General features: G+C 46.4%; 1 protein-coding gene across 1 annotated transcript; it reads left to right on the top strand.

The window, feature by feature from the left end:
• The first annotated feature begins 3812 nt into the window (after positions 1-3812).
• LOC125530821 (Phox (PX) domain-containing protein) lies at positions 3813-7744 on the top strand. Its single transcript, XM_048695230.2, has 5 exons — positions 3813-4173; positions 5134-6168; positions 6316-6541; positions 7066-7208; positions 7289-7744. Exons 1-5 carry the CDS (start codon positions 4135-4137, stop codon positions 7589-7591), a joined length of 1746 nt encoding a protein of 581 aa, XP_048551187.1. The 5' UTR covers positions 3813-4134; the 3' UTR covers positions 7592-7744.
• The last annotated feature ends 17503 nt before the right edge of the window (positions 7745-25247 follow it).

Below are 25247 nucleotides of genomic sequence, written 5' to 3'. Positions count from 1 at the left end.
TTTCCTTCAGTACGTGGTGTCCATGATGAAGATCGACCTGCAGAAAAATTAGTTCGCGCCAATGCATGTCGGTCCTGCACTTCACATTCAGCTTTGCAAGCAAGATGGAATAAACGAGTGATGTTATTATACTCCTTATACTCTGGAATGGTATGAATACCTCTATTTAATCCACACATAAAACATGCAAGCATGGCTTCATTATCCTCAACAATACCACATCTAATCATGCCAGTTTGTAATTCCTCATAATATTCCTCTACAAACTTTTGCCTTGTTTTAAATGCTGCAATTTTTGGAGTAATTCACGTTGATAATATGGTGGAACCTAACAAGTAGGCATAGCAATTTTCAAAGCAACCCAAGTAGTAGGGATATTATCATGATATAATCTACAATGTTCAGACCACCAAACAAAAGCAAAACTAGTGAATTCACAAACAACACCAGCAATATGTCTATCCTCGGGATATTGTAAGCATGTGAAATGTTGTTCAGTTTCGAACTCCCAAGTAAGATAGACATCAGGAATGTTTCTACCCTCAAATGGTGGAATATTCAATTTCATTTTAGGAATATGGTCATAATCTCGTACCTGAGGTGGTGGTTAGCCCTATCATTGCAATTATATGCACGAGGACAACCTGGTGGTGGTGCTAGTGGTTGCACGTAGTTCTGCTTTGGCACAACCTCATCCTCGTAATCACCCTCGTATTCGTCGTACTCGTCGGCAGTAACAGTAGGAGCCGCAGAAGCATCAACAGTAGTTGCGGTGACACCACAATGTTCGCCGGGCTCAAGGGGAACACGCTTTGCTCCTCCTACTTGATTGGAGTGACGTGGAGGTGGTTGTTATTGTTGCTGATGTTGTTGTCATTGTTGCAGAGGTGCGACAGGTGCAGCCGGTGGTGCTTGTGGAAGACGCACGACCAATTCATTAAACTTGCCATCTAGCTTTGTTTCAAACGTCTTCTCAATGCCATCGATCTTCTCCATGGCCTCTTCAAATCTGCACATCTTGCACCTGTTCAGTCATCATTGGTTGAAATTTATCATGAAATGCCTTGTTCGTCATGTTCTCCCTGTTAGTCTCATCGGCTTGTGATCCTGCCATGGTTAGCAATAGTAGAAACACACAAGAATATGGTCCTACAAACTACTAGGAAGTGGTGGTGTTGTGGTGGAGAATCACAAATCTGTCAAGCCAATCTCAAATTCTTACCCATTCTTACCAAATAGCAGGTGGTGATCGGCACCCGTGGTAGTCAAAACTTCTCAAAGCTTGGATAGAGCGATTGCGAGGTGGTATCAAACGCACGACGTAGATGTATGTGGAGTTGGGAAGGCTTATAATATGGTCACAAAAAGGGTCAGCGATAATCAATTCAGGGATGCAAAGTTGAATAAATGCTCAAAGACGGTACTATGCTGGTCCTAGGCTAGACCGTGCTGAGACGCGAGCCTAGAACACTAACAAAATCATGGTGTTGCATGTAAACAAAGGAGGAGCACATTCTGAAAAAAAATCTTTCTTTGCTTTTTGCCTTTTTTTGCTCTGCAACATTTTTTTCGAAAAAGTCTACAAATTGTCTAAAACTGCCTAGCCAGAATTTTCCAGACTTAGTTTTTTTTAATTGGAACTATTTTTCTTCTGCGGGTGGCATGGAAGTTGGGGAGTCCGACTTGGCCACGACTCATAGTATGTCGTGATCTAGAACTCGAAAATAAAGGAACAAATACTGGACTCGGACTAGGACTAGTGGCGGAGAAGAATCTGGTGGAACTCAGACTAGTGGTGGATATATGTCGGGGTGGTGGAACACGGACTGGTGGCGAATCTGCAATGGAGGTGGACTCGGATTTCCGTGATGGCAATGGATTAGTATGGGAGGTGGACTCGTATGAGCGGCGGATATGCGATAGTCGTATATGGCAGCGGTGATGACGATGGTGCGGAGGCGGCGTGACAACTTGTGAACATAACTTAAAACTCTAAAGAATTAGATGCTAAGACCAGCAACTTGATACGACGATGCAACCACAAATTCAACAAAGCAAAATACTAAAAAGATTATGCAATGGCTCAGACTGGTTTGGATATGATGAACTAACCCTATTTTTTTGGCTTTTTTGTAGATTGTAGGTAGGAAGACATATGCAATCCAGATTACGAAAAACTGGTAAAATCTCACCGAGCAACCTGGAAATCTGATACCACTTGATAAAGACAAAGGTGACTCGTCTTTCGATGAGATGGTGGTTATCGTTTTCGGAGTAGACTTTGACGATCCGACTACGAACATGCAAGGACGTCGCGTCTTATCAATCGCTAAACCAACTCCAAGAGGTTATTGACCACACCGGAGCACGATCAACCTGACCACGAGGGTCTATTTTCAGCAAGCAAACGAAGAACAAGTAAGAAACTGAGATTGTTATCTAGATATTGCGAATATAAGAGGAAAGCTTTATTGATCAAGGTGGGGTTCTATGACGTCTTGATTTGGTCGTTGAACACAAATGAAGTACGTGAAGTTGCAGCTATGGCGAACTTTAATCTAAATAAAACCCAAAGTCTAAACGACGTCCTAAGAGTTATATATATGAAGGAATAAGGGGGAATTTCGTGACCCCTTGAAGGAGGGGTCTGAAACCAACCCTAACTCTGTTTCCCCACACATACGAACTCTAAAAACAACATACACTAAAGTATTTCTAAATTCCATGGGCCTGGCCCAATAATAAGGTGACGCGGCACCTATAATAGTCTCTGGACGAAATTTATGAAGTTGCATCTTATATATTTCGTCCAAGCCTTCATGCACTCATTACAGTGGCTTCACTTGAAACTCTGTTCTTGTTCCCTTTACGCGTGCTATCATCTCCATGCTTGATCTTGCTTCGATGTTCATCCTTCTTGTTCAAGCTAGACCCTTCATTTGTAAGCAAAACAACTGTATCCAATTTAGGCAGCATCATATTCTCAGCAACATTAGAATCGTTACCAAAAAACAAAAATACATGATAATTTAATTGGCGTGCGCGAGCTCTGATAATTGGTCCAGTATATGTAGCTGCAGGGATCGTGGGTATAACTGTAGTATTGATGTCCTCATTACCCTTATGAGCAATACCTTATCATTGCTGCAAAAAAAAAGCAAAGTCATGTCATAGTTGATTACTGACATGTCATCCTGATCATGTCTAGCACGAGATCTAGTTGGATCTAGTTGACGTGTCAGACCTTCTGAATCAAGAGAAGACATAAGTATAGGGACCGTCGTGCAAATTTACGTGTCTTCCACCGTGAAGAGACATCGTCACAAAAATCACTGGCAATCCTTAGGTAGGACAAGTACGGCGGGATCCAGCATGGAGACAGCCCGGTGATCCACCGGCAACTCCTCGTCGGACGGCTTCTTGCCTCCCGGATCGGACGCTGATGACGAGAGGTATTGCAGCGCTAGCTCCACGCTCAGTACGCCTAGCTCCATCGCCACCCCCCGCCCCTCCTCCGAATTCTGGGACCACCAGATGGACCTTCTCATGGACAACCTCATGGACAACCTCATCGCCAACTTTCCTAGGAGCCACCAACTGAGTCGCCTCCACCAACCGCACGCACCACGACCAGAACCTCCCACCGCGGCTCTCCTGCGGCGGTGTTGGGTTTTGATACACCGGCTCTTCTGCCACGCACTCATCCTGTTGAGATAGCGTTAACATTTACTCCCTCCCTTCCGTATTATAAGTCGTTTTGGCTTTTTCAGACAACTCCAAAAACCAGCAAAGTGACATGTTTACCCCTGTTCCAAAATACTCCTACACAGGTAATTAATACAGCCAAATTTCAGAATAACACACGCAAGCGATCCAGCAGATCGGCCTCCCCCAGCAGCTCCTCGCCTCTACCAGGCCATCTCCCCCTTCCCTTCAGGTCTCCCGCAGATCGCCGGCGTCGCCCCCAGGTCGTTTCCCTAGGTCGCCCAAGCTCGGCCCAGGCTGTCCTCGTTTCAAGTCGCCGGCACAGCCAATCGCCTCGCTTCAGGTCGCCCAGGCCAGCCGGCGCCGCCCCCCAGATCGAGGTCACCGGCAGCTAATCGCCTCGCTTCAGGTCGCCCAAAGCGCGCTGCCATGGTGGGCGCCCCGAGAGGACGACTACGGCGTCTTCAGGTACCACTCTCCGACCAGGGATATTTGTGGAAAGTGCAGAAAATGTTTGAACTACGAAATTTTGTACTGAATTCTCTAAAATGACTTATAAAACGGAACAGAGGGAGTAGCAAAGTAAATTGCTTGCGTAGATGGATGTGTGGATGCGTTCCATCCCCCTGTTTGGCTTATCATTTCTGCACAATCGCACTTGCGGGATAGGGCCAAGTTGTTTCCACGGAAACAAAGATGATTTTTGTAGTTTCTAGGAGCAACTGTGCTTGGGGTTGGGGGTATTTTTGGTCACCGTTTATAGAGTTTACAGCCACTTCTGCGGTTTCAATACTGTGATACTCATCCATTTCTCAACTGGATTACACCTAGCTTTAGTTAACCTTGAATGATTCAAAGCAACACATTGAAATAAAGTGGACAAAATGTAGAAGTAGATGGCTTGCTAGTGCTACTAGCACAACTCTGTAGGTCGTGCATCGTTTGATAGACGATAACTCTACAATTTGTATCAGGTCTAGATAGTCAGACTCTTTGTGGTCTTCTACATGAAAAGGAAATAAGTAGATGGCTTGCTGTTGCTCCCTTGCTTGATCAAATTGTGTGTTACTCCTTCCGTCTCCAAAAACAAGGCGTATAATTGTTGTCTCAAGTCAAATGGTGCAATGTTTAACCCAAGTTTGTAGAAAAAATTATTAGCATGTAAAACACAAAATTGGTATCACCAAATAGACAATAAAATATATTTCCATATTATATCTTTTTAGTATTGTATACTCCAAAACGCTCTTATATGTGGGACGGAGGGAGTAGTTGTTAATAGTTCCTTCTACAAATATGGTCAAATTTTGTACCATTTGACTTGAGACAAAATTTACTGGCCTTCTTTTGGGGGACGGAGGGAGTATAGTATAAATCAATGTGTTTTCAACTGCGTTCTTAGACTGATGTATCTCGTTCCAATTATAGGTGGACAACATTGATGAAAGTGACTTATTTGATGATATGGTTCAAGAGATGGAACAGATTTTACTCAATTCAGGGGAGCCGCGTGAAAGTGGACCTTGTACTGATAACCGCGTTAATAATGCTCACCAAAATCAGCATTTCAGAGATGGCAGCACCACTGCCTCTACCTCTGGTACAGATGATGCATATGTATATCCCCTTTCTCGCAATCTTTCGAAAATTGATTCGGTGGAGGTTGTGGGGGCAAAGCAAAGAACAGGGGATGTTTCTTTCGGCGAGCGGATGGTTGGGGTCAAAGAGTACACTGTATACTTGTTGAAAGTGAGGAGTGGCGAAGATGAGTGGGAAATTGAGCGTCGATACCGTGAATTTTATGCACTTTATCAACAACTCAAGCTCTTCTTTTCTGAGAAAGGATTGAGTCTTCCACCCACATGGATAAATGTTGAGAAAGAGTCCAGTAAAATGTTTGGGAATGCATCCCCAGATGTTGTCAATGGAAGAAGTGGTCTTATTCAAGACTGCTTATGCTCTTTGCTCGTCTCTAATTATCCCTTTGGAACACCCTCCCCTCTGGTTAATTTTTTGTCACCGGGGACACCTGCTTATGAACAAAGCTTTTTAAAGACGCTTTTTCCGCGATCTTTGAAAAGGCTGAGCAGCGATTTACATACCAAAGATTCAGACTGCAATGGAGCTCTGCACAAGGATTCTACCTCGATGGGCAAGACGATATCACTTGTTGTGGAGGATAGGCCTCAGAAGTCGACTAGACAGTTGTTGGAGTTTCAACACTACAATTGTGCGGGATGTCATAGGCATTTGGATGCTGGACGAACATTGCTGCAAGAACTTGTACAAACTATTGGATGGAACAAGCCTCGGTTTTGTGCTTACACTGGACAGTTATTTTGTGCCTCTTGTCACACAAATGATACCGCGGTTCTGCCAGCAAGAGTTTTACACCACTGGGATTTTTCTTTATATCCAGTTTCCCAGCTAGCAAAAGCATTTTTGGACTCCATCTATGACCAGGTAGAGATACTTACTCTATGTTTTTCTTTAGTTTGTTAATTCTTGTTTATTCATACCGTGCCTGGAATGTACCACAGAATATAATAATTTTACTTGTGTGCTTTGCCTTGGCCCTATTAAATGGATTGTTTTTTTTTTCATTTTCAGCCTATGCTCTGTGTAACTGCTGTCAACCCTTTCCTTTTTGCTAAAGTGCCTGCTCTGCTTAACATCATGAGTATCCGGAAGAAAATAGCTGCCATGCTTCCTTGTCTCCAATGTCCTTTTCGGAACTCCATATTTAGAGGATTAGGAGTTCGAAGATACCTTCTTGATGGGAATGACTTTTTTGCGCTTCGTGACCTTGTTGATCTCTCGAAGGGAGCTTTTGCAGGTATTTCTCATCCATGAACTTATATGTTATTGAGTTTGTGACCTTTATCAATTGACGACAGTGTAAAAGATGTACATGTATTTTGTTGCTGGCGAGGTTAAATTTGTTTAGTGTGTGAGAGTTTAGCTGACATGCTTTGGTGGTGGCGTAAAAGATGTACGCATGTCAATCAGATTAATATTTGCTCGCTATTTCTTCATTATTTTGGTATATCAAACAGAAATTGCAGCCTGCTTAGAACTATTGAAGTTAGGATACTGAGACCCTGTTCTAAGGAGCTTCAGCTTCCGCAACATCCCTGAGTATCTTGTCTAGAAGAAATAATTAGATCGTGAATATCTTTTTTTGTTTCTAACATACGTTTGATATGGATGTTTCATATGCAAGGTCCTGTGGTTATTGTTCTGACTAACGTTTGATGATACAAAAATTGGACTAAAAATAGCAAGCCATTAGATAAAAGTTGAAATCGTAATCTCAAGGTGTTTCCTGCATAACTGATACGAAATCTGTTCTTGACACAGCACTTCCAGTTAAGGTGCAGACCGTATCAAATAGGATACTTGAACATATCACGGAGCAATGCCTTGTGTGCTATGATGCTGGCTTTCCTTGTGCTGCTCGACAAGCTTGTGATGACCCCCTGGCCCTTATTTTTCCATTTCAGGTGCGCTGCCGAATCTTCGATTTATGATTTCTAAGCAGCCTCATCTTCATTCCTAAGGAAAACTTTTATGTTAATTTCAGGAAGATGAAGCTACAAGATGTGGTTCTTGTGGGTCAATTTTCCACAAACAATGCTTCAGGAAAATTAGTGTCTGCCCCTGTGGTAAGAGTGCCAGCACAGGCACGAAAATCGTGGCACTAGAACAAGCTATAGAATACGGCTCAAACAGGCTGTCAACTGAGTTCATCCCACCCCCTTCTTTTTCTTCATCGTCAAGATTTTTCGCCGGTATTCTTTCGAAAGCAAGGTCAGATAGGATTTGGAAACCGAGAGACAGCAATCCTGTGATTTTGATGGATTCATTGCCGGATACGTCTATGTGAGTTCAGCTTAGCTGCATGTGTGGGGTTTATCATAACAATTTTTTACTTGCGCGAATGCTGTATATTTTGCTGCGACAGTATAGCAAAGAGAAGGGATTCTCACTGCTGTTTCTGTATGTTGTGCAAATTTAACTTCTGCTGTTTGCATGGGAAGTTTGATGATTAGCCGCTATTTTTAAACAAAATGCTCATAGGAGACTATAACTTTCAACCTTGATCAGAAAATTTTGAACTAGGAATGGGATGAAACTTGACTTACTGAAGCTAAAAAATATTTGTGCTCGGCAAGACACCCACAACAATACAAAACCAGAGTAACCATAGAATATGCAAAATAGGAACTAGACAGAATATTTATGTTCTACTTTTACATTTGAAGTTACAGCACTGAAAAAATTGAGGGAAACACACTTTATTACTCGACGATATGCAGATCATGAGGTGAAACAAGCCACAACCCCTTCGTTCAACGTGAAAACTTCCTGTTTTACTTGTGAACTGGTTGTGAACTCTTGTTTTCATTTGTGGACTGGTTTGTAGTATGAGAACCCGAACCTAAATTATGCTATTTATCTATCTATGCGACTATGTGGGTGTGAATTTGATGTGAGAATTGCGATCTGATTACCATATTTGTTAAGCAATTATGTTGAACCATCGACATTGTCCATCGAAGGAAGAATGAATTAACTAAAAAAATGCAGTATTTGTTAAGCACTTGCGATGACTTCAATAAAACAGTACGCTTCCTACCAATTGTTTTTTCATTTTTAGTAATTAATATGTACATACAAACGTATCTCCGTATCCTAGTTTTTAGAAAATTGTAGTGTCAGGCGTATCCCCGTACCGCGTATCCGATACGTATCCAAGTATTCATGCAAAGTAGCCGATAAATTGTTCAAAGTAGACATAACAAACAGTTAAGACATGAAGATCAAACATGCAACATATTGTTCACCTAGACAAGGACATCAACACATAAAGCATAAATGCGAAGATCAATCATAAAACATCACTAATGACTTCCATTGCCATTGCCACTCCCAGTACCGTAGCCATCCAGGCTGCCATGTGCACTCGCACCTCCTACCACTTTGATGCCAAATTTTGTGCCTTGGTGTTATCAAGATATTGCAACTGAGCAGCGTTAAGTCTTGCAAGGTTAGTGAGCATGATCTTGTATTCTTGCTCCATTATTTTTGTCCGCACTTCGTTTACAGAGACTATCAGTGGAAGTGCTAGTTATCGACTAGAGGGGGGGGGGGTTGGATAGGCGATTTTTATGAAAGTCTTCAAGACGGGCAATGTCTTCGAAGACAGACAACCAAATACAACCTAGACAGTATGCAGTGGAAGATAAACTACACTAGCCATGCCATAGTCAAGGAGATAGTAGAGAGTAAACACAAAGACAGATAGCAGCTAGGTAGAGTGGATCAGAATAGGAAGATAGTATGAAGCCAAATATGAAAACAAAGAAAAATGTCTTCACACAGTGAAGTCAAACAGAGCAAGCAAGCAATGACTTCACGAAGCTAAACAGTAAGTAAAGGGTGAAGTGATAGAACTAGTTGCTTGACGAAGAGAAGGATTTGGTAGACCAGTTCCAGTTGCTGTGACAATTGTACGTCTGGTTAGGGAGGCTGAGATTGAACTCAGAAGATCGCGTCTTCACCTTATTCCCCTTGAGCTAAGGACACTTAGTCCTCGCCCAATCACTCTGGTAAGTCTTCAAGGTAGACTTCCAAACCTTCACAGACTTCGTTCACCGGTGATCCACAATGACCTTGGATCCTCATAATGCGACGCACAACCGACTGGAAGGTCACAATCTTCAAGTGTAATAAGTCTTCAGATCACGCGGACAGAAAGACTTCAGTGATGCCAAACACTCTTTGGTCTTTGGGTGTTTTGGGCTTTGTCCTCGCAAGGATTCTCTCTCAAAGGCTTCGGAGGTGGGTTGCTCTCAAACGACAATAGTCGTGCACTAATTCTAAGGAGCCACCAATTTATAGTGTAGGGGGTAGGCTATTTATAGCCAGGAGGTAACCCGACATGATATGTCCGAAATGACCCTGGGTCACTAAGGAACCGACACATGTCCAACGGTCAGATTTTAAACACACGCGACAGCTTGACTTGGGCTACAAGCAAAGCTGACTCATCCAACTCTAGATAAGATTTTCTCTCATTGTCTTCACTCGAAGACATAGGTTTTGGGTTGAGCATCACATCAGTCTTCTGACTTTGTTCACTTGGATCCCACTTAACAGTTCGGTGGTTCCTATGATTCAGGAAAGAAGAAAACGAAACTACAAAAAAAACTATGTCTTCACACTCCATTGTATTCAAGTGAATGTCTTCACGAACCACCATTGTCTTTAATGTCTTCATGCATTTTTAGGGGTCATCTCCGACGGGTAAACCGAATCAATGAGGGACTTCTACCTGTGTTCTGCTGTGAATCTCACAAACACATTAGTCCCTCAACCACGTTTGTCATCAATACTCCAAAACCAACTAGGGGTTGCACTAGATGCACTTATAATCTCCCCATTTTTGGTGATTGATGACAAACTGGTTGAAGTTTTCAACGAGGATAAAAATATGTGAAGTTAAAGTACGTGGTCATTGGCTTCATGAAGTTGAAAGGGCTCCCCCTGAAGATGTGCATATAAGTAATTTGCTTTTGAATGCAAATGCACATTGCAGGTTTTGCTTTGTGGAGATCTCCTTCTGTTCATGAAGTGATGCGGAGCATCCCAAGGTCATCCCCATGCACCTACCTACGTCTCCCACGACACCACTTGGACCAATGACAAGAGCACGAGCCAAGGCTATCGAAGATAAGGTGAACTCGCTCCTCTCCGAACTACCACTTTCTATGCATGAGACATGGCTACTACCTCAAGTGGAAACCCTATGTGTGATCAGGTACTTGGAGGAAAGCCAAGGATCAGCTACACCCAATGGACAAGACGGCGAGGACACCAAGCTCAATGGACAAGAAGAAGGACTGCTCGAAACTCCCAGTCACCGGACGACCGGCGACCCTCGGACGTCCGACGAACTCCAGGCACCGGACGACCGGCCCCCTCCGGACGACCAGCGCTACCACACCTGCGCAAAAACGCCAGACTTTCGAAGACTACCGGACGACCAACGCCTCGGATATCAAGACCCCCTTTTGGGTGGCCCCATCAAGACCTCCTTTGGAGAAGAACCAGTTACCGTGTATCGTCCCTTGTTGATCGTGGATCGTGTGAACTCTTTCGTGTTCGAGAATCTAGCACATGTGTGATCGTTCTTGTTGGTTTTAGTGTTTCTCTCGTGTTTCCCCTCGTGTTCATCGTGTTCATCACGGGATCCGCTCCTTTCGTGAAAGATCGGCCATCTAGGGTTCCACCCTACATCATCTTGGTATCTAGAGCCACGTTGATCACGATTTCGGAGCCTCCCCGTTGTGTTTTCTAGCCTTGTTTTGCTGATTTTGTCCCTAATTCGAAAATTCCCCACAAAAATAGCCCCATTTTTTTGTGATTTGTTGGTGTGATGATTTTTTTGGATTTGATCCGTGGATTTGCTTTGCCTTGAGTGGATCTAGCTTTCCCCTTCGTCTCCACCTCTTTCATCCACAAAATCGCCCGGATTCAACGGATTTTGACCCCTCCACCATGAACCCTAGCCGTGAAGGAAATATGCCCTAGAGGCAATAATAAAGTTTTTATTTATATTTCCTTATATCATGATAAATGTTTATTATTCATGCTAGAATTGTATTAACCGTAAACTTAGTACATGTGTGAATACATAGACAAACAGAGTGTCACTAGTTTTCCTCTACTTGACTAGTGAAAGTGCAACTATCCCTAGGTGCTTTTGGTAATTCCTAACAACATATAGCTCATTGAGCTAATGCTATTTCAAGATTAATATCTCAGGAAAGCTCAATGATTGGCATGACATGGATGAGAAAAGTGGACCCCTCAAAATGCTAAGGACAAAGGATTGGCTCAAGCTCCAAGCTCAAGACTCTACATTTTCTATTTTAGTGATCCAAGATCACATTGAGTCTATAGGAAAAGCCAATACTATCAAGAAGGGATGAGGTGTTGCTTAATGAGGCTCTTGCTCAAAATGCTTAGTGATATGCTCCAAAACCCTCAACTACTTTCTCACATCCACATATGACCTAAACCAAAAGTCAATCTTGGCCCCACCGATCCTTTCTGTCCGGCGCCATCGAGTTCAAATGTCATAGCCACTGCCACAAACCCTAGGCAAATCGGTCTCACCGATAGGGATCTCGGTCTCACCGAGATGGGATTGTAATCTCTCTGTTTCCTTTCGTAACATTTCGGTCTCACCGAAATGAGCGATCGGTCCTACCGAGATTGCAATGTAAACTCTCTGTTTCCCCTTCGTAACGTTTCGGTCTCACCGAAATGAGCGATCGGTCCCACCGAGTTTACCTGACCAACTCTCTGGTTAGCTTATTACCAAAATCGGTCTCACCGAGTTTGTGTAATCGGTCTCACCGAGATTACGTTATCCCCTAACCCTAACCATATCGGTCCTACCGAGTTGCATGTCGGTCCCACCGAAAACCCTAACGGTCACTAGCTTTGCTGAATCGGTCCGACCGAGTTTAACAATTCGGTCCCACCGAGATTGGCAAGTTGTGTGTAATGGTTAGAATTTGTGTGGAGGCTATATATACCCCTCCACCACCTCTTCATTCATGGAGATAGCCATCAGAACAAACCTACACTTCCAACTTACTTTTTCTGAGAAAGAACCACCTACACTTGTGTTGAGGCCAAGATATTCCATTCCCATCATATGAATCTTGATCTCTAACCTTCCCCAAGTTGCTTTCCACTCAAATCCTATTTCCACCAAATTCATATCCTGTGAGAGAGAGCCGAGTGTTGGGGAGACTATCATTTGAAGCACAAGCAAGGAGTTCATCATCAACACACCATTTGTTACTTCTTGGAGAGTGGTGTCTCCTAGATTGGCTAGGTGTCACTTGGGAGCCTCCGACAAGATTGTGGAGTTGAACCAAGGAGTTTGTAAGGGCAAGGAGATCGCCTACTTCGTGAAGATCTATCGCTAGTGAGGCAGGTCCTTCGTGGGCGACGGCCATGGTGGGATAGACAAGGTAACTTCTTCGTGGACCCTTCGTGGGTGGAGCCCTCCATGGACTCGCGCAACCGTTACCCTTCGTGGGTTGAAGTCTCCATCAACGTGGATGTACGATAGCACCACCTATCGGAACCACGACTGAGGGAGTCCTGGATTAGGGGGTCTCCGGTCAGCCGGACTATATCCTTTGGCCGGACTGTTGGACTATGAAGATACAAGATTGAAGACTTCATCCCGTGTCCGGATGGGACTCTCCTTGGTGTGGAAGGCAAGCTAGGCAATACGGATATGTAGATCTCCTCCCTTGTAACCGACCTTGTGTAACCCTAGCCCCCTCCGGTGTCTATATAAATCGGAGGGTTTAATCCATAGGACAACATACAATCATACCATAGGCTAGCTTCTAGGGTTTAGCCTCTACGATCTCGTGGTAGATCAACTCTTGTAATACTCATATCATCAAGAACAATAAAGCAGGACGTAGGGTATTATCTCCATCAAGAGGGCCCAAACCTGGGTAAACATCGTGTCCCCTGCTTCCTGTTACCATCCGCCTTAGACGCACAGTTCGGGACCCCTACCCAAGATCCACCGGTTTTGACACCGACATTGGTGCTTTCATTGAGAGTTCCACTGTGTCGTCACCATAAGGCTTGATGGATCCTTTGATCATCGGTAGCGATGCGGTCCAGGGTGAGGTTTTCCTCTCCGGACACATCTTTGTATTCGACGGCTTCGCACTGCGGGCCAATTCGCTTGGCCATCTGGAGCAGATCGAGAGCTACGCCCCTGGCCATCAGGTCAGATTCGGAAACTTAAACTACACTGCCGACGTCCGCGGAGACTTGATCTTCGACGGATTCGAGTCCGTGTCAGGTGCGCTGCACAGTCAGGACGAGCACGACGTAACTCTGCTGTCGGACAGTGTTCGGGAGATCGCATCTGCAACTACTCCGGCCGTCAATCCAGAGCAAATCGCGCCACCCGAGAGCGGAGGGATAGACCTCGCCATGGAGACCGCACTCTCAGTGGCGATGGAGCCGGATACTAACTTCACCCCTTATGAGAGCCGTGTCGCTGAACCACTGGATTCACCTCCGGCCACGGACTCCGAGCCGCTTACATCCATGCCCGTCGAATCCGACTAGGCGTCGATCATGGAGTTCACCTCCGCGGATATCTTTCAGCACTCGCCCTTCGGCTATGTGCTAAATTCATTGAGGTCCCTCTCCCTGCCAGGAGAACCTTGGCCAAACTATGCCCGGCTAGAATGGGATGCGGACGACGAAGAAATTCGCTGCCCACCCACCACCCACTTAGTAGCCACTGTCGACGATTTAACCGACATGATCGATTTCGACTCCGAAGACATCGACGGTATGGACGACGATGCAGGAGACGAGCAGGAACCACCGCCCACAGGGCGCTGGACCGCCACATCATCATACGACATATATATGGTGGACACCCCTAAATAAGGAAATGGCAACGAGACAGCGGAGGATGACCCCTCCAAGAAGCAACCCAAGCGCCGACGTCAGCGGCGCCGCTCTAAGTCCTGCCACAGCAAAAGTAGTGATACCGGCACAGGAGATAATAACACTTCGGATAGTGCCGAAGACAATCACAATCCCCTCCAGCACGATGTAGAGCTGGAGGATGAACAAGCCAGCCCTCTAGAGCAGGCAGCAGATGGAGAACCAGAGGAGGACAATTACATGCCTCTCTCCGAAGACGAGGCGAGCCTCGGCGACGAAGAATTTATCGTGCCTGAGGACCCCGTCGAGCAAGAGCGCTTCAAGCGCCGGCTTATGGCCACGGCAAATAGCCTGAAGAAAAAGCAGCAACAGCTTCAAGTTGATCAAGACTTGCTAGCAGACAGATGGACCGAAGTCCTTGCGGCTGAGGAGTACGAACTCGAGCGCTCCTCCAAGAGTTACCCAAAACGCAGGTTGCTACCTCACCTCGAGGAGGAAGCATTGAAACCTCATTCACTAGTGTATGATGCAGCTGACCGGCCACTACGTGGCTGAGCCAGAGAGGCGTTTCAGCCTGAAGTTCAGCCTGCACCCCGCCGCCACTCAATCAAAAATACTAAGGCCCGGGGCAACACAGGGGACCTGCGAGACGTATTGGACAGTAAGGCAAAAATCGCAAGTTCAATATACAGGTCACGGGCACGCGCGCCAACATGGGACGATGATCGTCACGTCGGATACACCAAGAGTAAATCTGGCCGGGCCGAATACAACAGACAAAACTCATACGAACTGCATCGGGATATAGCCCTGCACAGAGGCGCCGCACACCCCCTATGCTTCACTGATGAAGTTATGAATCATGAATTCCCGGAGGGTTTCAAACCCGTAAATATTGAATCATACGATGGCACAACAGATCCCGCTGTATGGATTGAGGATTTCCTCCTTCACATCCACATGGCTCGCGGCGATGATCTACATGCCATCAAGTACCTCCCACTAAAACTCAAAGGACCAGCTCGGCATTGGCTGAACAGCTTGCCAGCAGACTCCGTAGGCAGTTGGGAGGATCTGGAAGACGCATTCCTGGACAACTTCCAGGGCACTTACGTGCGGCCACCGGATGCTGACAACTTGAGCCATATAACCCAGCACCCAGGGGAATCTGCCAGACAATTCTGGACATGGTTCCTGACTAAGAAAAACCAAATTGTCGACTCTCCGGATGCAGAGGCCCTAGAGGCATTCAAGCATAACATCCGTGATGAATGGCTGGCTCGCCACCTTGGCCAGGAGAAGCCGAAATCTATGGCAGCCCTCACAACACTCATGACCCGCTTTTGCACGGGCGAGGATAGCTGGCTGGCTCGCAGCAACAACACATCGAGGAATCCGGGCACTTCGGATACCAAAGATGCCAACGGTAGGCAACGTCGTAACAGACCAAAGCGCCGCAATAACGGCGATAACACAGAAGATACGACAGCCAATGCCGGATTCAGAGGCTCTAGATCCGGTCAGCGGAAAAAAGCCATTTAAAAGAAGTACTCCAGCTTCCTCCAGTTTGGATCACATACTGGATCGCTCGTGTCAAATCCACGGCACCCCTGACAAGCCAGCCAATCACACCAACAGAGAATGCTGGGTGTTCAAGCATGCCGACAAGTTAAACGCCAAAAACAAGGACAAGGGGATGCATAGTGATGACGAGGAGGAGCCTCGGCCGCCGAACGCAGGTGGACAGAAGGGGTTCCCCCCACAAGTGAAGACGGTGAACATGATATACGCAACCCACATTCCCAAGAGGGAGCGGAATCATGCACTACGGGACGTCCATTCAATGGAGCCCGTCGCCCCAAAGTTCAACCCATGGTCTGCTTGCCCGATCACCTTTGATCGCAGGGACCACCCCACTAGCATCCGTCATGGCGGATCCGCCGCACTGGTCCTAGACCCCATCATCGTCGGATTTCACCTCACTCGAGTCCTTATGGACGGCGGCAGCAGCCTGAACCTGCTCTATCAGGATACAATGCGAAAAATGGGTATCGATCCCTCGAGGATCAAACCCAGCAAAACCACCTTTAAAGGCGTCATCCCAGGTGTAGAGGCCCATTGCACAGGCTCAATCACACTAGAAGTGGTCTTCGGATCACTGGACAACTTCCGAAGCGAGGAGTTAATCTTCGATATCGTCCCGTTTCGCAGTGGCTATCATGCACTTCTCGGACGAATAGCATTTGCAAAATTTAATGCAGTGCCGCATTACGCATACCTCAAGCTCAAAGAACGCTCGCTCCGCATGGAAGAGCACACTGCGGCCCTTGCAGCAGAAGCACAAAGCAGCCTTTTAAGGCAGACCACTAATTCGGCGTCACAGCCCCCGGACACCTTCAAGTGAGTCCAGAACAAGCTGCAACAGGATCGCCTGGCACGTTCAGAGCTCGCCTAGCAATTCGGCCCCCGTCCCAGTCCCAGTCAAGCGACGAAATCCGTGTCACGCGTACATAACTACGCACTGAAAATACCATGGACATAGGTGGGGGCACGATCAGGGCACGTCCCGCAATGCCGCTTAACCGCCGTAGGGGCTGTATACCTTTATCATTTCTTTTCTCTTTCAGGGCCTAACTCTCTGGAAGCCCTTTCCAGCAGTACGATTGCCGGACACATTCCGGAAGCAACAACCAAGGCGGCAAGAAGCTAAGATGAACACGGGAACCCCCAGGTGGTCTCTAATAATAATTGATATACCCGTTTTTCACTATCTATGCGCAGCTTGCCCTGGGATAGGACATTTCGAATTGTCCTACTTTCTGCTTATTGCACTACTTGTACCAGTACGCTTTGACGTATTATTTAAATAACAATGCATATCATTAGTCTATCATTGCATTATTTAAGATTTTTTTCTCTCTCTTATATGTCCATTTACGATCATCCGCACCCACACGTTCGGGTACGGTCAGTACGCCAGGGGCTTTCGTTTACCCCATAATATGGCGCAAGAAGTCCGAACACTTTCGACAGTGCGGCGCCCCAAACTTATATCATTATATGCATCAGCTCCGAATCATGTCTTCGGTCAAATGTTGGGTTTTCCCGGCTCCCATGCTTTGGTACCTTACGTTCCGCTATATCGGCTAAGGTAGCGGTGGGAGAACTACTGCGATTGTGTCCCTGTTCTTCCGGACGAGCACCTCAGTAGAGAAAGCCGAAAACTGACTGTCATGATAAGGCGAGACTGGTCGCTGTTCGAGAGGTCTCAAGTCCTTAAAGACTTTTTCCGCTTCGGGCGAGGAGCTGGCCTTGTCCGGCTTAGGCGAGTATAGCGCCCCAAATTCGGCCTTCCGAACACTAGGGGCTTTGCCAAAGTTTAAAATTGTAGACTTTATGGCTAAGTGAGAGTGATAAAGCCTTATAGTCTGATTGCCTGGTTCGTTGCGCTGAACACCTCCCTTGAAGGACCCAAAATTGGGGTAAAGAGTGCTCAGGTTTATCCCGAACACCCCAGTACTAGTTACATGGCGGCAGAAGCCGATGACTGGCCAACTCTCAGATATTATAAACGGCCGCACAGAAGGTAATATTTTAAAACACAAAAGCGTTGCATAGCGCAGATGAACTTGTTTCACATTACAAGACCACATGAGCGTGATCATTCAAAAATTACATCCCTGGCACATTCATCCGCCACAAGGCGGGAACCCTTTAGGACACTCTCATAGTACATCTCGGGGTGGCGATGCTCCTTGCCCTCCGGCGGCCCCTCCTTCACCAGCTTCACGGCGTCCAGTTTCACCCAGTGCACCTTAGCCCGGGCAAAAGCCCTGCGTGCACCCTCGATGCAGGCTGACCGCTTTATCACTTCAAGCCGTGGACAGGCCTCCACAAGCCGCCTCACCAGACCGAAGTAGCTGTCGGGCTGGGGCTCGCCAGGCCACATCCGGACTATAAGGCCCCTCATGGCCTGTTCGGCAGCCTTGTGAAGCTCGACCAATTGCTTCAGCTAGTCGCTCAAGGGTATCAGGTGTTCGGTCCTAGTATACTGAGACCATAACAACTTCTCTGTCGAGCTCCCCTCCTCAGCTTGGTAAAATTCCGTGGCATCCAGTACACTGCGGGGAAGATCTGCGAACGCTCCCGGAGAGCTCCGAACTCGGGTAAGAAAAAGGAAAGTTTCCTTCACATGCTTGCTTTGCATAATGAATTCCTTACTCGCTGCTATCTTCTTCACCGCATCAATTTCCTGGAGGGCCTTGTGGGCTTCAGCCTTGACACTCCGGGCGCTTTTAAGCGCCTGTGCAAGCTCAAGCTCTCGCGTCTTAGAGTCGAGCTCCAAGGACTCGTGTTTTTTGGCGAGAGCCTCGAGCTCTTGCTGCACCTCGCCCACTCGGGCTTCTTGCCTCTCCCGCTCGATGCGTTCCTTGGCCGCTTTGTCTTCGGCCTCGGACATCGCCTTCTTCAGGGTCGCCACCTCGGTCGTGGCCCCTGGTAAATTCACGGTGATCCTATTACTTTACACCCGGATTTCTATTATTTTATATGGACAAGGTATTGCTTACCTTTGCTCTCCTTGAGCTGCCTCTTGGTAAGGACAAGCTTGTTCTCGGACCGCTCCTGGTCCTGCTTCAGCGCAGAGACCTCCGCAGTACATGCGGCAGCGGCCAACAGTGAAGCCTGCACATACACATATATATATATTCTGATTAGACTCCTGAGTCATCATTTGATCCTCTATTCGGCCTTTCTTCTCGAACACCAAACAGAGCATCAGGGGCTACTATCTATGCGGTAATATTTTCTTATATATATTTTGATTGCTTACCTCAAAGCCTATTAGGAGGCTGGCGCAAGATTCGGTCAGCCCATTTTTGGCGGACTGAACCTTCTCGATCACCGCACTCATGATAGTGCGGTGCTCTTCGTCGATGGAAGCGTTGCAAAGCGCTTCCAGCAAGTTGTCTGGTGCCTCTGGATGGACAGAAGACACCGGCACCGGTGGTTGGCCCCCCTTAACAGGGGACCGCCTGCCGGAGTCCGGAACCATCGAAGGTTCCGGCGCAGTGTTCGACTGGGTGCCAAACTCGGAGCCCGTAGGAGCCTCTCTCCCTTGGTCCCCAGGGTCCGGGAGGTCACCTCGAGACGCCTCCAGGACCACCTCCCCTTGGCTCGGTGCCTTTTGAGACAACACCTTGGCGTTGTCTGTAGGGTGAGGGTGGAAGCGGTCGGAAGAGAACCACTATTCATATCCGACGAGTCCAATGAGCCGCTCGACGAGGATACGTCGAGATGAGCTCGGGACGGACTGCATAATCATGTTCGGCATGAGGAGAAGCAGTGCAATAAAACATACCATGAATTACTATGGTGTCCAGATACTTACGACTTCGCCAGGGGCTTGACCCTGGGTAGCCACTCGTGCCGCTGTCGGCGGTCGTCGTGGAACAGTCCGGAGCACGGGTCCTTCCCTTCTTGGACCCTTCAGCCTCCCCGGCTGGGTCGGCCTTCCTTTTCTTGTCTCCCCCGTCCGGGGGGGGGGGAGAGAACTTCCCTCCCTCCTCGTTTTTATGGGAGGAGGGCGCGTTGGAGTCATCGTCGGATGAGTCCGATACAACCTTGCACCGGAGACCCTTTCGGGTCCCCGTGGCCTTCTTCTTGGTCTTCTTCGCCGGCACCTCATAAGGTGCCGGAGTCAGCATCTCCATCAGGAGAGCATCTGCGGGATCTTCAGGCAGAGGGGCTGGGCAATCAAGCTGCTCCGCTGTCTTTATCCAGTCCTGTTAATGGCAAGAGAGCTTAGATCCCGCACATCATTTAACCAGGCCAAATAAATACCCTGTGAGATACAAAAACTTATCAGATTGGCATGGCGCTTTGCGCTGAGTCCGCGATCCTCGGTGAGGGAAGGAGGTACCTCGACGCCCTTGAACAGCACCCTCCAGACGTCCTTGTGCGTCGTGTCGTAGAGCTCTCGCAGCGTCTGGTGCTGGGCCGGGTCGAACTCCCACAAATTGAATGCCCGTCGTTGACACGGGAGAATCCGGCGGAAGAGCATGACCTGGACCACGTTGACGAGCTTGATTTTCTTGCTCATCATGTTCCTGATGCAGGTTTGGAGTCCGGTCAGCTCTACCGAAGAACCCCAGGACAGGCCCTTCTCTTTCCAGGAAGTGAGCCGCGTGGGGATTCCGGGTCGAAATTTGGGGGCCGCCACCCAGTTGGTGTCGCGCGGCTCGGTGATGTAGAACCACCTCGATTGCCACCCCTTTATGGTCTCCACATAGGAGCCTTCGAGCCAGGTGATGTTAGGCATTTTGCCCACCATGGCGCCTCCGCACTCTGCTTGCTGGCCGACCACCACCTTCGGTTTAACATTGAAGGTCTTCATCCACAGGCCGAAGTGGGGCCTAATGCGGAGGAAGGCCTCGCACACGACGATAAACGCCGAGATGTTGAGGATAAAATTGGGGGCCAGATCATGAAAATCCAGCCCGTAGTAGAATATGAGCCCGCGGACAAACGGGTGGAGAGGAAATCCCAGTCCGCGGACGAAGTGGGTAAGAAAAACTACCCTCTCATAGGGTTCGGGCGTAGGTGTGAGCTGCCCTGCATCTGGCAGCCGGTGCGCGATATCCGCGGCCAGATATTCGGCTTCCTGTAACTTTGTGATGTTCTCTTCCGTGACGGAGGAGACCATCCACTTGCCTCCCGCTCCGGACATGCTTGGAGTGGTTTGAGAAGAAAGACGCAAACTTGGGCGCTGGAGCTCGAGTGTGGGAGAATGGGTAAGCAAGGAGGAAGAAGGCATGGGTAGAAAAGGGTGAATCCTTGTCCCTTTATAAGGGCAGAAGAGGCGATGCGCCTCCCCACTTGCCTGGTAAAATCGCTTATTCCCCAAACACCGTAATTGATGGCACGATTGGGTTACTCACGTCCATATTGATGAGAATCCCGTAATAAGGGGGACACGATCTCTGCTTTGACAAGACGTGTCAAGAAAACTGCCTCGCGATATGTGCGGTACTGGTTGAGGAAAACGGTTTGAATAATGACCGAGCCATGACATGATGTGATGTTGCTAAACATGTCAGCAGAGTAGATTTGTGAAAATATTATTCTCTCTACGATGGTATATGGAACTTATTTTGTAGAACCAGACACTATCCTTGTGCTCAAAATCTTCTATGGGGTATTCGGAGGAAGAACCCGCTTTGCAATGCCGAAGACAGTACTGCGCGCCGGACTCGTCGTCATTGAAGCCTGGTTCATGGGCTACTAAGGGAGTCCTAGATTAGGGGGTCTCCGGTCAGCCGGACTATATCCTTTGGCCGGACTGTTGGACTATGAAGATACAAGATTGAAGACTTCGTCCCGTGTCCGGATGGGACTCTCCTTGGCGTGGAAGGCAAGCTAGGCAATATGGATGTGTAGATCTCCTCCCTTGTAACCGACCTTGTGTAACCCTAGCCCCCTCTGGTGTCTATATAAACCGGGGAGTTTAGTCCGTAGGACAACATACAATCATACCATAGGCTAACTTCTAGGGTTTAGCCTCTACGATCTCGTGGTAGATCAACTCTTGTAATACTCATATCATCAAGAACAATCAAGCAAGACGTAGGGTATTACCTCCATCAAGAGGGCCTGAACCTGGGTAAACATCGTGTCCCCTGCTTCCTGTTACCATCCGCCTTAGACGCACAGTTCGGGACCCCTTACCCGAGATCCGCCGGTTTTGACACCAACAACGACAAAAACATCCGTGTCTCCTATTGCGTTTGAATCCTCCAAACCCTTCCCTTTACATTCTTGCAAGTTGCATGCTTTACTTTCCACTGCTCATATACTCTTTGCATGCTTGCTTGAATTGTGTTAAGATTGCTTGACTTGTCCAAAGTTGCTAAAATCTGCCAAGAACTAAATTTGTGAAAAGGATAAGTTTTTATTTGGTCAAGTAGTCTAATCACCCCCCTCTAGACATACTTTCGATCCTACAAGTGGTATCAGAGCTTTGGTCTCCATTTGCCTTGATTTTCATAGCTTTTGGAAGTCATAGCCTTGGTTTCACAACCTAGGAGAGTATGGCGTCTAGCGAGGGAAATTACCACCGTAGAGGTCCTTACTTTGATGGTACTAATTTTTCTAGTTGGAAGCATAAGATGAAAATGCATATTCTTGGACATAACCCCGCCGTATGGGCTATTATGTGTACTGGCTTGTACGGTGAATTCTTTGATGGGAGAGAATCGAACCGAGAAGCTACCGCGGAAGAGTTGAAGATGCTGCAATACAATGCTCAAGCTTGTGATATCCTCTTCAACGGATTGTGCCCCAAAGAATTCAACAAAATTAGCCGTCTTGAGAATGCAAAGGAAATTTGGGATACTTTGATTGATATGCACGAAGGTACCGACTCCATCAAGGAATCCAAGTTGGATGTGCTTCAAAGTCAGTTTGACAAGTTCAAAATGAAGGATGGTGAAGGTGTCGCTGAAATATACTCTAGGCTTGCTCTTATCACAAATGAGATCGCTGGCTTAGGAAGTGAAGAGATGACCAAAAAATTCATCATCAAGAAGATCCTAAGAGCTTTGGACAGAAAATATGATACCGTATGCACATTGATCCAAATGATGCCCAATTACAAAGATCTCAAGCCAACGGAAGTCATTGGAAGAATTGTTGCTCATGAGATGTCACTCAAGGATAAGGAGGAGCTCCATAAAAAATCAAGTGGTGCTTACAAAGCCTCATGTGAAGCTCCCACATCATCAAGTGAGAAACAAACCTTCAATGAAGAATTGAGCCTAACGGTGAAGAACTTCAACAAGTTATACAAGAGTAGAAGCAAAGAGAGAAATTCCAAGTCAAGGTCCTACAATGAAAAAAGATCTTCTAGTCGAGAGCGAAATTGCTACAATTGTGGAAGACCCGAACACTATTCCAATGAGTGTACGACACCCTACAAAAGAAGAGAAGATTCTCCAAAAAGAAGAAGTAGAAGATAAGAATCACCATCAAGAGAGAGAAGGAGTAGAGATGATCGTTATGAATGAAGAACATCCCGGAGAAGCAAAGATTTGGAAAGGAAGGACAAGTCATCAAGGGGCTACACAAAACGAAGACATAAAGCTCATGTTGGTGAATGGGTATCCGGCTCCGACTCCGACAACCACTCCGAGAGAAGCTATTACTCCAACTCCGAATATACTCAATATGAAGGTGTTGCCGGTCTAGCACTTGTGTCAACCAACTCCTACGACATATTTGATTCACCAAATGAAGGACTTGGAAGATGCTTCATGGATAAAGGCTCAAAGGTATCACACCCCGAGTATGTTGATTTCAATAGTGATGAAGATGACTTGTTTGGTGATGATGATTTACTTGTTGACAACTCTAGTGATGAATACTATGATGAAACGTCAATTAATCATGCTAATCAAGATAAAACGAATGACAATGATAAGGAGAAGATTGAGTTTCTAACTAAAGAACTAAACACTCGTTAGCTCATGAATCTATCTTAGGAGATCATCGAGAACTTTTAAGGACTCATGAGAAATTATGTTTTGAAAAGCTCAACCTTGAGCAAGAGCATGAGTTCTTAAAGGCAATCAATGATGATCTTCGCAAGAAAAGTTCTTCTTACATTGCCAAGCGTTTACTCTTATCCACTTACATGCCTCAAGTCAAGTCTAGTAACAAGAACAAGAAAGATTCTTCCTCTAGTAGTGACAATATTCATGATAAATCCAATGTTGTTGCTTCTAGTAGTTCTCTTGATTCCACTAATGATTCTCTTAGCCAAGTTATACTTGAGCAAGAAAATAGCTTATTGAAGGGAATTATAGAGAAAGGTGTCTACAAGAGCCTTGCCGGGAGTAAGCAATTCTAGGAAATTGTACGCAAGTAAGGAAGGCACCGGAAGAACCAAGGTGTTGGTTTTGAACGAAAGTTCAATGCCAATGGAGTTGAGTGGGAAGAAGATCAATACCCCAAGACGAAGTTTGTTCCTCAACAAGAGAAGTATGATCCTACTTCCTTCAAAGGGACACAAGCTCAAATTGATCTTCCACAACAAGACCACAAGCAAAAAGGCAAGGATAAGCTTCAAGAGGAAATTGATGCATTTGAAGTAGCACCCAAGGCCTTGGTCAAGTGGGTTCCCAAGACTACATCAAGTTCTACTTCATCAAGTACGACTACAACTCCAAGGATTCCCATCAAGATGTTGTGGATCCCGAAGAAGACGAACTAGAGAGTTCTTGAGGGTGACTCCGCCAACATACTTCACTCTTATCATTTTGGCAAGAACAAGTGCAATCAACTTCCACTTCTTGCACTAGTTCAAGGTCACAAACCCTCTTATTGGTAAGACAAGGGACAAGGTAACCTAATGCTTTCATAGACATCATCTTGTGTGTGCATCACTCTATGTCTATGGATATCCTTGTTTGTTCCTTGTGGGACTAACCCGTGTAGGTATTGAAAGTGCAACTCACTCCAAAGGATTGCTCCAAATGATCTACATCAACATTGAGCATCCACATCTTCAACATCTACATGAAGTCATCATCGACAAAACCCAAGGTTAGTTCATCCCTCTTAGGGGGGATCTCACATCTAGGGGGAGCTTTACTCTAAAATTGAGCTAAAGCAACTCTAATGGTGTGAACACAACAACGCTTTATGTAAAAATGCTAACCCCATTTGTGCTTAAACGATGAGTATGACCTATGATCAAATGTTGTCATTTGACTCCTAACTCAATATACTCATATATAGATGACCTAGTCATCGTCAATTGCTTGACAGATGCTAGAATTGGTTGTGTATGCTTTGCCACATATTTCATTTGCCATTTTATTGCGTGAGCATGTTGATTGCATAATTTACTCATTCAAGGACATTCACTTGTTGTTTTGATTGTTTTGTTCCTTTTTCTTTTTCCAAGTGGATGGACAAGAATGCCTAAGAACCTTCTCTAGATATCTATGCTTTTCTCATCTCAAACTCTA

This window comes from Triticum urartu, chromosome 3A (genome assembly GCF_056163025.1).
Source record: "Triticum urartu cultivar PI428250 chromosome 3A, HENAU_Tu73, whole genome shotgun sequence".
NCBI lineage: Eukaryota > Viridiplantae > Streptophyta > Magnoliopsida > Poales > Poaceae > Triticum > Triticum urartu.
The sequence above is the reverse complement of the archived record's forward strand: the minus strand, read 5'-3'. Positions and strand labels throughout refer to the sequence as shown.